Consider the following 14,685-nt stretch of genomic DNA (forward strand, 5'->3'; position numbering starts at 1 on the left):
CTCCCTGTGTTAAAAGGATGTCCTTCCCCCACTGACTGGTCTTTGCACCCCTGTCAAAGCTCAGCAGGCCTATTTCTAGGCTCTCTGTTATGTTCCACTCATCAATTTCTCTCTCCCTCCCTCATTTTGTTTTCTAAAAGTTATGTGCTCGATTAATTCTTTAGCAACCTTAAATCAGTCTCTGTACCCTTACCTCTATGTCTGTCGTTTTGCTTTTTAAGTTCCTATTAAATAAAAACCAAAATACTGGGGCGCCTGGGCGGCTCAGTCGGCTAAACGTCTTTTCTCCTGCTTCTCCCTCTACCTCTCTCTCTCTCATGAATAAATAAATAAATAAAATCTTAAAAAATAAATAAATAAAAGATTTTATTTGCTTGAGAGAGAGAGAGACAGAGATAGTGAGAGAGCACACAAGCAGGGATGAGAGAGAGGGAAGCAAACTTCCTGCTGAGCAGGGAGCCCAACGTAGGACTCCATCCCAGGACCCTGAGATCATGACCCGAGCCAAAGGCAGACACTTGACCAACTGAGCCACCCAGGTGCCCCTAAATAAATAAAATCTTAAAAAAAAAAAAATTAAGGAAAAGGGGAAAAACTAGACTCACAGACTGTCCTGACTGTTTCAATTCTAAGATTATGCTAATTACCCAAGTTGGATACGCTTACCTCAAAATGGTATCATTCAGAAATAAAAGATACCCTGTGACATGGCCCAGTGACCTGTGACCAGGGGGCACAAGGGCCACTCGCGCCTGTGGACAGTGACTGAGTGCAAGGCCCCCAGCGACTACCCCAGGGGCAGTCACAGTAGGCAGCACCACCCCCAGGGCCCCATGTGGAAGGACACCCTCACTCCTTGAAGCGTGAGGGGGCACCACAGTGCCTTCCCCATGGAGACTGGCTGATAAAGTCACCTGCCCAAGGCCATAGGGCCAAGTGAGACTGGAGCCCAGAGCCCTCCAATGACATCCTAACCAAAACCAACGAAGCAACAGTTCACAACCCACTACTTTTTCAACATCAGAATTCCTGGGGAATCTAGGACCACCCCCAGAGAGCCCAAGGGTTTTGTTTTTTTTAACCATTTTCCCAGGGATTCTGCCAGGTGCCCCTGCTTTCCAACAACAACAACAAAATCACACACACACTCAACCCTGTGTGAGAGGCACAGGTCTGCCCCGTTCGCTGTCTCCCCACAGCACTCATCTAGTCCATGGCTCACTGACTGCAGCTTAGCCTGTTAACATGGCAATCCCTTGCACAGGATCTCTTTGTGCATTTACTACCCAGGTGAATGCCCAGTACACAAGCCAGCGTGTTCAACACATGCATGAATTCAACAATAAGCCTCATGACTGAGGTCAGTCCTCTGGCTCTTGCCTCTAGATTCCTTGGTCTCAAGCTGCTGGTCCACACGCTCAAAGAAAACAGACCAAGAATCAAGAGCCAGAACACAAATCTAACAAGATGACACCCAAAGGACAGCCCAGGGTGCTGTCATCCACTAAGGGTGACCTGGAATTCTGTGGGGTGAGGAGCCCAGCACAAGCCACGAGGCGTGGCTGATGTTAGACCCTCGGTGAACAAGAAGCCTTAATATGATTAATCTTTTCAACCTCACAGGGCTGTTGAGGATCAAAGAACACCACGTGCTTATATGCATGACCTCATGGACAGGAATCCTCATGTACTACTTCATTCCCCTTGTCCCGAGGAGGAGACTGGTGCTTGGAAAGGGTAAGAACGTGCCCTGGGTCTCCCCACTCACGGGTGACAGAGCCCGTATTCAAAACCAAGTGCCTTTCGTGCTCTTAGCCTCTTGTGAGTCAAGACCAGAAATGATCCAATGCCAATTACGGCTACCACTTATCCGTTCAGTGTTGGGTGTTTTAATTGTTTTATTTTGATGGATTTAAAACAAAACATCTTCACTTTTCAGCTTTCAGAGGTATCACACAAACATCTTCCAAGCCATACTTAAAAAGTGGCCTTCAAGGTCTCTTCAGTTTCAGGAAACTGCTTTGTGACCATGTTAGAATTACCTGTACCAGAATTTAAAACATTTACATTTCTGTCCCCTCTGCTCCTCAGTCACATAAAACAGGACTATCATTTGAATGTATGCCAAGGGGCTCTGTCGAAATCTATGCAAAAAAATTAACAAACCACAAAAATACAAGACCTAAAAAAAGTCTTCCTGAAAAATGTAGGATTTAAATTATTTTTCACAAGTTGGTGTTTTCCGCTTTTTATTACAAAAGGAAAACAGAGAAGAAGCTGGTTTGGGCCAGAGAGCTTGAGGACCCACACCGTGGTGGATGCAGGTGGGGACACCGGGAGGAGGAGGGGCAGGGGCGCCCGGAAAAAGGCAGGCCAACACCGGAGAGGAGCTCGGCATGTGGCGTGCAGACAGCCCAGCGAGAAACACATGCAAAGAGAAGACAAAATTACATCAAGTCAGCTGGACCCAGAGTTTTCAACAGTTATCCAGAAGAGCTTGATGTCAGATTTGCATCAGCTTAGAGAACTTGAGAAACTCTAACTCTGAATTAGCTCAAGCCTCATACAGATTTCAGAGGCATATAACTGGATCCTGAATGGACACGTGCACACGGAGACACACAAAACTCAGGCTGTGTCCTAACAAAGAGAACCCCCTCAACAAGGACGGCAAGAGAGTTTCATGTTTGGAGCCCAGCTCCAGCCAACAGAAAGAGCACGCTGATTCAGGTTTGCAGCTACTGCGAGCTCAGAGGGGACGCGCTGCCATCAGCTAGCCCATCTGCCACAGAAATGGTGGGGCGGGGAGCGGACCTCCATCCCGCCCCAAGAATTTCAGTGCACTGGGGTTACCCCAGGAGAACACCTCTTAAGCTCCCTTGCAGAATGGGGCGCCCCCGGAAGGCCAGGTTTATATGAGCAGCGTGGGTGGTCCTTCCTTGTTTCCAGATCCTAGGGACCAAGGAGAACGTCCACCAGCACCAACTGCGTTCATGCCACACTAACGTTCACCCAGGAAATAAGAAGCCAACTGCCAGCAAGTCTCATTAATCATCAACAGTGACACGCCTATGGATGTTCGCTGAACCAACAACCATGGCTGGGGTGACGCAGATACCTGTCCTCAAACCACTGCAAGACGGAGAAGAAAGGCCACAACTGTTCTGTGCTAAAACCTCCCCTTACGTGGGCAGGTGCTAAGAACATGACCATCCTAGGAGAAATGAACCTTCCAAAGACAAGTTTAAGTAACTTAAAAAGATCAAAGGAAACTCGTCTGAATATTGCTTCCCCAAAGAAGTCCTAAGTGCTCAGTGATGAGAGCCCTGCTCTGGGCATCGAAGAAACGCCCACCCCACCCCCACCCCGCCCTGCCAGAGTGTTCCCAGTCTGTCGTCTGTACCAAGCCGAGCCTGACGGCAGGGACTTTGCCGTCAAGGGTGAAGCAAGCCCACAACTTCACACAGCACTGGCTCATTTATAGTCCCTCCCTGCATGAGGCAGGCAGCCCAGGCAGGGCTTCTATTCACACAGTGATGCCCAGCTCTCTGTTTTGTGGCTGGGGGAGGGGCAGTCCCGCCAGAACATTTGAAAAATATCTGGAAACATTTCTGCCTCAGTCCCACCCACAGTGAAGTCTCACTGTACCCTATTCTGCTGACAGCTGATCCTTTTGCAAATTCAAAGTAACTTCATAAAGTACAATTGGGTAAATCTGATATAATACAAATTTTCTAAAGAAAAAAATCTCAATTAATGAAAGGGAGCTAGCAAAAATCTCAATTCCACTTTCTCCTTGTAAGAAAACACATTTGCAGATGCTTCTGAAACACCACAGACATGCGTTCCCTGAACACGTCCATTCTCCAGCAGCTTTCACGGCTGTCCTCCTGAAGAGCACACAGGAACCTGGGGCATCATGAAATACACCAAGTGCAGCACACTGCTCACCAGTCTCAGACTTCAGGGAGAGCACAAAGGGGCGGGGGGGCTGGTAGCAGGGGAACAACCCTTCGTTACACAGTAAAATCAGACAACCGGAGGTCCTCCAGTCCAAGACAGAGGGGGCTAGTGTCCACCATGAACCCCTGCCCCCTCCGCACAGGGTGCCCTGGGAGCCATGACGCAGCCAGGCTCCAATCCCAGGTCCTCTTGCAAGCAAACAGAGCCCTGGACAAGTGCTCAGGCTGGGATGTAAACAGGAGAGAGGCCGCGTTTTTAGAAACAGAATGCACCAGCCTGCGAATGTCAACCCACAGGGTCAGAGAATTCTTTATCGCAGCAGCTCATGCCCCCAACAAATACACCAAGCATTCAAATGAAACCCTCACTGAATTTTGTTTTACAGGGCTCAGTTGTATTCCCTATAGGTTAGAGTCATAAAAACCAGGATCCAAAAAAACACTCTCAGGGATAAGAATAAATTAGCACTAAAATTTTATTTCCAAAAAAAGAAAATTATCTACGATATCTAATGAGATGAGCAAAACACAGTATAAAACCAACTCCCCCAAAATAACCAAGTGCCACAGAGAAATGGGGATAATTCAATGCAACAAGCTTCAACCACTAGCTGCTTAAGAGAGAAGATTCTGGAGCAGACAGGCTCTGGAGGGGTCAGGTTCTAACCCTGCACCCCCTGCAAGAGAACAAAGCCCTCTGAATGCATGCTAACCCCTAAATCAGAAGAGTGCGTGAGCTGGGAATGCATATTCTTGCTGCTGCTTCACAAGGAGCTACAGAAATGACCACCAAGGAAAAACTGAACGACATGGGGACCCCGGGTGGAGCAGGTGCTCTGTCACTGCGCGGGGGAGCATGGGGCTGCAGGTGACTCCACAGCGGGGACACACGACACCCAGACCCTGGTCTCTACAGCCATCTTCCAACAAAGGAGCTATGACAGACCCTAGCACTGGTGCAGGGGGCATCCTGCAGAGAGGGGGTGTCTGAGTATCTAAGGACAAAGGAGCCACCTGAGAGCACTCCCAGTGGCCAAAGCTGGAACATCTGAGCAACAAAATAAAGGGGTATTGGATTCTAACCCAAAGTACAAAATAAATGGTCCACAGTCCACGAGTCCACACTGATATAAATAAGTGGTTGACTAAATCAATAAAGGGGGAAGAGACAAGTTTCCCGTGCAGGAGAGTAACAATATATCCAGGAGGTGGAGCATGACTCCCCACTCTTTGAGTCGGGGCTGAGCTCAGTGAGGTCCTTCCCAAGAGCACAGGATGGGAGGCGGCAGGGGGTGGAACTCGCCAGTGGAGAAATCTGACAATCTAACCTCAGCCCGGTGACCAAAGGCAACACCAACAGAGAGAAGTCCGGCGACGGTATGTACCCTGGATAAGATGGAACGAAAGTGGCACTTCACCTCTGCGGTCTGCCTCTTGAAATCCCACAATCCCAGTCTAATCATAAGAAAAGCATCAGATGAATCTCAATTGAGGGACACCTGACCAGCACTCCTCAAAAAGTTATAAAAACAAGGGAAGTCTGTGAGACTGTCACAGACAGGAGGAGCCCAAGGAGACACAGCAACTCAATGTCCTGCGGGCCTACAGACAACACGAGGACACTATGAAAAGTAACATACTAGTAAATTCCAGAATTTAGATGGAAAAAAAAAAATCCCTCGAGAATACAAATTAACACTGACTCAAGAAGTTCCACGTTTATTAAAGAAATTGAATTCATAATCCACTGGCAAATCAGATCAAATATTTAGGGGAAAAAATGAAACTAATCCTATAGAAACATTTTCGGGAGCGCCCAGCCCAGGTGGTTCAGCCGGTTGAGCGTCTGACTCTTGGTTTTGGCTCAAGTCGTGATCTCAGGGTCATGAGGTCGAGCCCCTTGTCGGGCTCCTCACTGGGCGTGAGCCTGCTTGGGATTCTCTCTCTTTCCCTCTCCCTCTGCCCCTCCCACCACTGATGGCAACGAAGACAGTTCAAGAAAGAAAACAACAGACTAACATCCCCTATGAAGAGAGATGCAAAAACCCTTAACCACGTATTAGCAAATCAATCCAAAAATACGTAAAAAGGGTAGTAATGCTATGATCATTAGGCTTATTATGAAAAAAATGCAGCGTAACTCACTGTAACAACACAATCAAGAAAAACCACATGATAGGAGATATATAGAGAGCACATGAAAATTCAATGCCTGCTCATAATTTAAAAATCCCATGAAATCAGGAATAGGATTTCTTCAACCCAATAAAGAGCAAAAGATTTAGAGCTAACACTACACTTAATGGTGAAAGACTGGATGCTTTCACTCAGAGATCAGAAATAAGGTAAAAATACAAAAAGTCACCCTAAAATGGGAAAGCCTAGCCACCAAGGCAAAGTAAGAAATGGTAGAGAAATTTGATGAGAAATAAAACGCTCTTTATGTAAAAAAATATATATATATATATGACTACATACACTTCACTTTCTTTTAAATTCTGCACAAAAGCTACTAAAACAAGTGAATTTAGAAATGATGCAGGATAAAGGTCAGTAAACAAAAACCTACTCTATGTCTACACACTACCAGTGAACAAATGGAAATTAGAATTTAAAACACAATACCATTAATAATAGCATCTAAAAATACATCATACTTAGAGAAAAATTTAACAAAATAGGAGAAAGAGCTACACACTGAAAACTAGAAATTAAAAACCTGCATAAGGGAGAAGACTCCATGGTGTTAAGATGGTAACTCTGTCCAAATGGATCCACAGATCCCAACCAATGAGTTACCAGAGTTACTCCAACGCTAGAGAAGTACTCCAGATTATAAGAATGGGCATGATCTATGCAAACATCTGGCTACACGTTTATTATCTGCTTTGGTTATCAGATTATATCTGAGTCATCAGATTATGTTCATGATTCCCCAAATCGTATGTGCATAAGCTACAGGTTTTCCTTGGCTAGTATTCAGCCATGTACAGGGTATCATGATTAGGTCACTAAAAGTGGGCAGCTGGGCAAGGTAGTGTAGATCAGGCACGAAGAGAAATCCTACGTCTACAAAAGTAAGTGGAAACATCAAAAACTCAAAATCTGTACATGAGTCTGTCATGGCTGAGACCAAACCATTTCTTCATGATTCAAACAGCCCTATCTGGAGTTTGTCACATTCCAAAGCCTCCAAAATGCTACACTCCTGACTGAAAAGGTCAGTGGCCCCGAGTGAGCGGCTCTGAACACTGACCGGCGCCCACCACCACCACTAGCGCTCCAAGGCTGGAAAGAGAGATGCTCAGAAGGGGTCCTCTCTCTATCCAGAAGCCACAGGGCTCAAAGAACAGCCTTTCCACAAATATCCATCAAGCTTTAAAACAAAAGGCCCCATGGGAAATAAAACAAAGACTCTGCAACCGTAGTAGAGGGAATTTAAATAATTTGTTGATCAAATATTTCAGCTCTCTGCGAGTAAATAATCAGCTTACGGGAAACTAAAACAATTTTCCTCCTCCGTATGTCTTGTATGACAGCTCTCTGAAGGAAAAGATGATTTTGAAAAGAAATCACTTTTTTATGTCTGAGTATTATAAAGACGCCACTGATTTACCACAATTGTTTTAAAATCGTAGAAACACACTAAAACTCTAAAAAAAAAAAACAAAAAAACTTTTAAGCTTTTAAAAATAAAAATCTGTTGGGCGCCTGGGTGGCTCAGTTGGTTAAGCGACTGCCTTCAGCTCAGGTCATGATCCCAGGGTCCTGGGATCGAGTCCCATGTCGGGCTCCCGGCTCAGCGGGGAGCCTGCTTCTCCCTCTGACCCTCTCCTCTCTCATGCTGTTTCTCTCTCGCTCACTCTCTAATAAATAAATAAATAAAATCTTAAAATAAATAAATAAATAAATAGATAAATAATAAAAAAATAAAAATCTGTTGTAGGGCAATTATACCTCAATAAAAATAAACCATTTGTGCATAAAAAAAATAAAAACATATTGCTTTTAAAAGTAAGAAACACAAGCATTTTTTTAATTAGTACATCCTGTTAATAAAAACAAACACGGAACACCCGGGTCTGAGTTGCTCTCTGACTCACCTAGGAGTCCGGCCCTATAAGACCCCACCGCACGGGGCACCTGGGTGGCTCAGTTGCTTACGCGTCTGCCTTCAGCTCAGGTCATGATCTTGGGATCCTAGGATCGAGTCCTGAATTGGGCTCCTTGCTCGGTGAGGAGTCTGCTTCTCCCTCTGTGCTCTCCATCTCTCTCTCTCTCTCTCTCTGTCTCTCTCTAATAAGTAAAATCTTAAAAAATAAATAAATAAAAGACCCCGCCGCACAAGCAGGTCCTCTGTCCCCTGATCTGGGCACTGCTCTGCTCGGGCGCAGTCCAGCCTTCCAGCGGCCATCCATGAGGGCAGCGCCGTGCTCAGCCGTGTCCTGCTCACTGGGCCCTCTTCAAAGAGCTCTGTGTCTAGCTTCAAAGAAGTGCCAAAGAGGAATTTCTACGCTGATCTATGTAAATGTCCCTGTCCGTACACCTGATCCCTCCCGTCCGAGTTACCCAACAGAGGCCCCTGAGAGGACGAGCCTACGGTACAGGGACTGCCTCAGCTCATCATGGGGGGCTCCAGCCACCTGCCACTTCCACCACCCGCGGGAAAGCAGCTTCAGAGGTAAAGCCTAAGTTGCTACACCCAGAATCACAATTAAGCAAAATCCAAATTTACAGTGCACTTTCAAGGAAGAGAATCACCTACCTGCAGCAATTCCAGTCCGTTTTCCTTTTCCCCAAGGAGAACACCATCATGGGATGAAACCCCTCCAAAGACTCTCGCAAACATTTTTATCACAATGATTAGGCGTTAGCATCACAGGTAAAGATTTTCTTTCTCCACTGCTTTTTCTTGAATTTATTTAGAAAATCTCATTCAGGTATAGAATCTGAAAAATCTGGGTGCTAAATGCCAGCTGAGGTTGGCAGCCTTCTGCTGCCTTCCACACTCCGGGGAGTACGGAGAACGAGTAAAGAACTGTCAGAGCTAAGAGCGTGGGCTAATCTGGGCTAGCTGTTATTAGAAATAACCAACAGGTGAGTGAATCTCAGAGCACACAGGGACTGAGCTCTGTTCCGCGGGTTCAGGGCTGGCTCTGGGCCACAGGCAGCCTCTCCAAATGCAAGGGCGAGTGGTTTCAGGGGATGGTTTCTCACTCACCACCCAGAATCCTCGTTAACCGAAAAGACCTTTACGGTGCCTCCGTCTGTCTGGCCCAGTTACACTCAGACCTCCCCACAAAATCATCCACAGCAAATGCAAATGGGCCTAAGGAATCTTAAGTTCTTCTCAAACCCACATGGTTTGCATGTAAAATAATCCAGAACTTATATACTTCTAACTTTTATCTTAAATACCTGAAGCCCAAAATAAATAATTGGTAAAAGTACTTTGTTACTCAGAATGTGAACCAATTTTTAATTTGTTTTGGAGACTTTCCCTTTTCTATGTTCCACTCACTGCCCACACTACATACATAAAATTTTCAGTTACTTATGTGTTTACAAATTAGTAACTTTCTAATTAAACCATACATTTTTTTCACTGATATACTGGGATTAAATTCCTATCTTTTACTTCTCCCGAGAATTTCGTGTTAGTGGTTTTCAACTGTTGTCTTATTTCTTTAAAAATCATTGTATAGGGGCGCCTGGGTGGCTCAGTCGGTTAAGCATCTGCCTTCGGCTCAGGTCATGTTCCCAGGGTCCTGGGATCGAGCCCCCACGTCGGGCTCCCCGCTCAGCAGGGAACCTGCTTCTCCCTCTCCCTCTGCCTCTTCCCCTGTTGTGCTCTGTCTCTGTCTCTGATAAATAAATAAAATCTTTAAAAAGAAAAAATCATTTGTATACATACTATTTAAAACCAGGTCTAGGAGAGACTAGAGAAAGGACCGTCCCTTTTATTACCCTTTTGTCGGTTTCCGTACGTAATGGTTTTATTAAAAATATTAACAAACCTTGTGCCGAGACGCAGGAAATGCATTCTGTCATGGTTTGCTTTTACATCACCAATACGATTCTTTAAAGCCAGAAAACCTAGCCAATTTGGATGGACTAGGTTATACATCTGAGTCAATATCAGAAAACTTTCTTTTCACTCTACCACTTGTTAATACACATGGAGGAAACCATAGCAGGTCTAAATCATAGCTGGCAGCAGGGAGCATGGTAGGATTTCTGCCCAGGAAAGTGCTGATGGGGTCTCCCCACTAGGCCTGCAATCCCAAAAATGCTGAAGCCCCTCCATCATCAGACAACCCAAAACCCGGAGGAACATGGCACACCGGTCTGGGGGCACAAGTCCAGAAGAAGCAGAGCCACCCTCCCCCCACCCGCCAGCTTCATCGTTAAAACTTTGGGAGATGCCAACGGAGCCCTAAGGCAGGCCTAGGTCACCTTCATCTTGTCCCGGTTTTTGAGATGAGGACAGTTAATACACCTATGTGACCTGGCCCAGGTCAGCCCGCGGCTTCAGACCATGGCAGTCTGTGCCATGCAGAGGCCCGTGCTCCCAAGAATACGCCCTGCTCTGGGCACAGGAGGAATCCCAAAACAAGCTGCTCACAAGGTGCACTCTTCAGACCTCCAACTTATCGCTGACCCCACCGGGACCATCACAAGTAATCAACGGTAGGATCCGAATGGATACTCCCCCGACTCACAAAGGTCAGCTCTTCCAAACACAGGTAAGAAAGTGACAAAATGAGGACCATCCTCCGCACAAGCCAGCTTCTGGCTTATGAGCTGGAAGCAGCATGTCCTTCTTTCTCTTCTTACTCCTCAGAGCAGCAGTTCCCAGTGGAGACTCTGGGGGGTGGCGGTGGGCAGGGGGGGCTCTGAAATCCAGTGGGGTACACTGGGTCATCATACTCACGAGACACCACTGAGATTTAGTGCGTAGGGCCAAGAAGACGAAGACATCTTCAGTTCCTGAGATGGTCTCATCTAACAAAAAGTCTTGCTGCGCAAACTTCAAATGTCCCAGGCACTCGCTCGTATGAGGAAAAACATGATTCTAACAACTTTCTGAGCCTAAAATCTTACTCTGCTCTATGTTTATACACGAAATATTTTTGGGTAGTTTTACTCTAACAAATCTCCCAGGAATTCAACTACTGTTCAAGTCTAGAAAAAATTACGTTTTGCTTTTTGCTTGAAACTACACCAAGAATTGCTCATCATTTGGTAAGATTCCATGACGACTGGCATCTGAGTTCCCGGTGTGCGTGGACTAGTGCACAGCGCTCCCGGTCAGCAGGACTCGACGGACGAGGTTTGGGCATCTGGCCTGCTCATTGCCTCCTTGTGTATTTCACCCAACCACTTACAAGCCCAACCACACGTCATGTATTATACCTTCTACCCTTTTATTTCTCCTCACATTACAACTAACATTATACTCATTTTTCCAAGATAAACTGTATTTTCTCAATGTTACATTATAGGGTAAGTAGGCATCACAGAAAAAGGATTCTGAACCAAAGGCGCTGGTTCTGATGGGGTGAGTGTCCCTGCCTGCAGAGCACATGCTCAGCCACGGTCTGCTGGGAGAAAAGACAGGCTGGATCTATCAGGACACATACAAACACGGGCCAGAGGCCTGTCTCAGAGCAACACCATGGACTACCCCCCCACCCCCCACTCAGGGACAGAAGTCAGGTGTGAGGCCACACAGCATGCCGAACACATGGGGACACTGTGGAGTCAGTCACTGGAGGCTCTATTAATCGCACCCACACAGCAGGGGTCATCCACAGCATCCCACACAAACCAGGACAGGGGCCATCTTCAAAGGGAAGCATCCCCAAACCACACCAGGAGCCCCTCCGCAATCCCACACTCCCTGGCACGTCCGCCAAGCCGTCCCGTGCTCCTGTCTCGGGGCACATGGACTGGGCGGAGCCCAGCAGACACTGGCAGCAAGGCCCCCAGCAAACAGGCTCCACGCTCTCATCAACTACGAAGACAAGTCCCGCCACCACCACAGACTGGATGTCTTTGGAGCCAGCTGTGGGAAAAGATAAAGATGGCAAGACTGATGGACACGGGTGCCCCGAGCCTGAGCTTTAGCTCATCTCAGGAGCTCCAGCATCTCACAGGGCACCGAGGACGAACACACATGAACAGGCCAAACACTGTGACACACCCGTCCCATCTAAGTAAATCCTTTATCAAGTTTCAACTCAAACAGTACACGAACTACCACACACATCACTAACATTAGACTCTGAATATTAAAAAAAAAAAAGACACAATAAAAACTACTGATATGAAGGGAAAATCTGGGACACTCAAGTAAAATGGAGAAACCCTACCTATGTGTGCACACAGGCCAGACAGAACCGAGAAAAAGGAAAGAAAGGCACATCTTCGAAGACCTGATGGCTCTGTTCCAGAGAGAAGATGTGTCAGTGTGGCTTCTGTCCGACAGAAACTGTGGGGATGACTTCCAGGCGCTCGGGCTGGGCGTTGTCACGCATGAGGTCTGCGGCTAACTAAACCAGAGCCACCGAGCTGTGTGCAAGGCGACTCGAGCAGCCAGGCCAGGAGCCTGGGGCGCAGGCGGCCCACCCTCCACTGGGTTCTTACCATCGCACTTTGTTGCACGTCTGGGTCGCGCCGAGAGGGGAGCCCGCCACCATGGGGACTTGGATGGGGCTGTGCTGCTTGTTGGTGACCAGGTCCAGTTTTTCTTCTAACGATTTGCAAGTAGCCTCCAGAGCCTGCAGCTTGGCTTCAATGCTATCCAACCGTAAGCAGATTGTCTGGTTAATGGAGTACAGGAATGACTGCAAGTGGAAAAAAGAAAACAGCTCAGAAGGCTTGCCGTGACTGCAGGGGACAGCCGCAAGGACCCTGCTCACGATTCCCTAATTCCAACTGTGTCTACTCCCAACAGAACAGTCCCTGCACCTGGGCTCCTTTGTTTCTGCTGGAAGCACGTGCGGAGACCAGACTGCAGCACGCTGTCCCCGCGTGTGAGCCCGGGCCGTAGCAGAAAACACTGCAGCAGTGTGCAGGGTGCTGCTCTGGGCACCGGTCTGACACACACACTAGCAGGCCAGTCCGGCCAGCCGGGGAGGCGGCACACCCGGGACGCACGGCCAAGGGCTTGTGCACGGCAAGCCTGCCACCCAGTGGCCAGCAGGGCGCCTCCGGCTGCAACAGTGCGGGCCCTGGTCTCCAGCACCCGCCGCCCTCCCCTGCAAGGAGCCCAGCCTGGGCCAGGAGCGCCCCGTGCTTCCCGCAACCATCCCCTGGGGCCCGAGCCACCGCAGCACACCCGCACCCGCGCCCATGAGCACCCGCACTGGTTCCCGCAGCCGGGCCGCGGCCCGGGCAACGTTTGGCAATGGGGAATTTGCTTGTCCTCTCCTCTCCCGCCCTCGAGTTGGGGGGTGGGGCAGAGCGGGCACAGGGCGCAGGGACCAGGGCACAGGGAGCGCGGCTGCGCGGCGCTTCTCAAGAACCGACGGGCTTGTCTAACGGCGGGCCCGCTGCGTGGGGCAGCCACACGGTGATCACCGCGGCCCCGCCCCGACAAGACTCCTCACCACGCAGCTGCAGGCGCAGGGAAGGCCGCCTCCACCTCCTCCTCGAGGGCCGGGCTGGAAGGCAGCGCGCGAGGGACCGGCTCTGGGCTCCTGGGTCCACGCACACGCAGCGGGCCCGCAGAGGCCATGCGCCCTGGGTCACCGCGGAGATCCAGCCGCAGGGAGCAGCGAGCAAGGCTGCGTGGGGAGCCCCTCCCGGGCAGGGGTCCCCTCCGTGGGGCCCCGGGGACGGTGCAGGGGTGTGGGCAGCCCCGGCAGGAACGGCAGGAGGCGCAGGGAGGCGCTCACCTTGATGGAGGGGTCCTGGCAGTTGATCTCCAGGCGCTGGCGCTTCAGGGCCGGCTCGTCGTCGTCCGCCACCACATGGTTCTCCAGCACGACTGCAAACCGACGCAGACACAGCGGGCTGAGCGCAGTGGCCGCTGCCGCCCGGCCTCGGCACGAACAGCGTCCGCCGTAGCTCTCGCAAACCCAAGACCCCGCACACCGGAGCCACACGCCGCGCCCCGAGGGCTCGGTGCAGCTCCCCCACCTGACCTCCAGCTTCACAAAATCCAAGAGCAGTAAGGACTTCCCTGCAAGTTAAAGGCCTGTCGGTTGGCTACCTCATTTGGAAATCAAAGCCCTGTGTACATAAGCCGCCTTCCTACGCGCAGACGGGACACGGGCACATGGAGGGCCTCCCTACCCACAGTGCTTCTGCACACAGCAGCTGCCCAGTGCATGCCGCCCAGCACCGCTGCAGGGGGCCAGCGGCTCCACCCACAGGCAGCACCCCCCCCCTTCCCTCCATCCCAAGTGCACTACAAACACAGCACTAAAGAGAAACAAACACCGGGCGCCTGGGTGGCTCAGTCGGTTAAGCGACTGCCTTCGGCTCAGGTCATGATCCTGGAGTCCCGGGATCGAGTCCCGCATCGGGCTCCCTGCTCGGCAGGGAGTCTGCTTCTCCCTCTGACCCTCCTCCCTCTCATGCTCTCTGTCTCTCATTCTCTCTGTCTCAAATAAATAATTAAAATCTTAAAAAAAAAGTCTTTGGGGGCACCTGGGTGGCTCAGTCATTAAGCGTCTGCCTTCGGCTCAGGTCATGATCCTGGAGTCCCGGGATC

At 49.3% G+C, this 14,685-nt stretch overlaps 1 protein-coding gene across 6 annotated transcripts in view; it reads right to left on the reverse strand.

The window, feature by feature from the left end:
- BANP (BTG3 associated nuclear protein) overlaps window positions 1-14,685 on the reverse strand; it is a 127,705-nt gene that overhangs the window by 83,999 nt on the left and 29,021 nt on the right. For all 6 annotated transcript variants that reach the window (XM_081806249.1, XM_081806250.1, XM_081806251.1 and 3 more), the window contains 2 exons: window positions 13,865-13,956; window positions 12,612-12,811 (listed from right to left, as the gene is read on the reverse strand). In XM_081806249.1, coding sequence (XP_081662375.1) covers window positions 12,612-12,811; window positions 13,865-13,956 — 292 coding nt within the window. The remainder of the gene's footprint in view (window positions 1-12,611; window positions 12,812-13,864; window positions 13,957-14,685) is intronic.

This window comes from Leptonychotes weddellii, chromosome 16 (assembly GCF_054177405.1).
Source record: "Leptonychotes weddellii isolate Sample4059 chromosome 16, ASM5417740v2, whole genome shotgun sequence".
In the NCBI taxonomy this organism is placed as follows: Eukaryota; Metazoa; Chordata; class Mammalia; order Carnivora; family Phocidae; genus Leptonychotes; species Leptonychotes weddellii.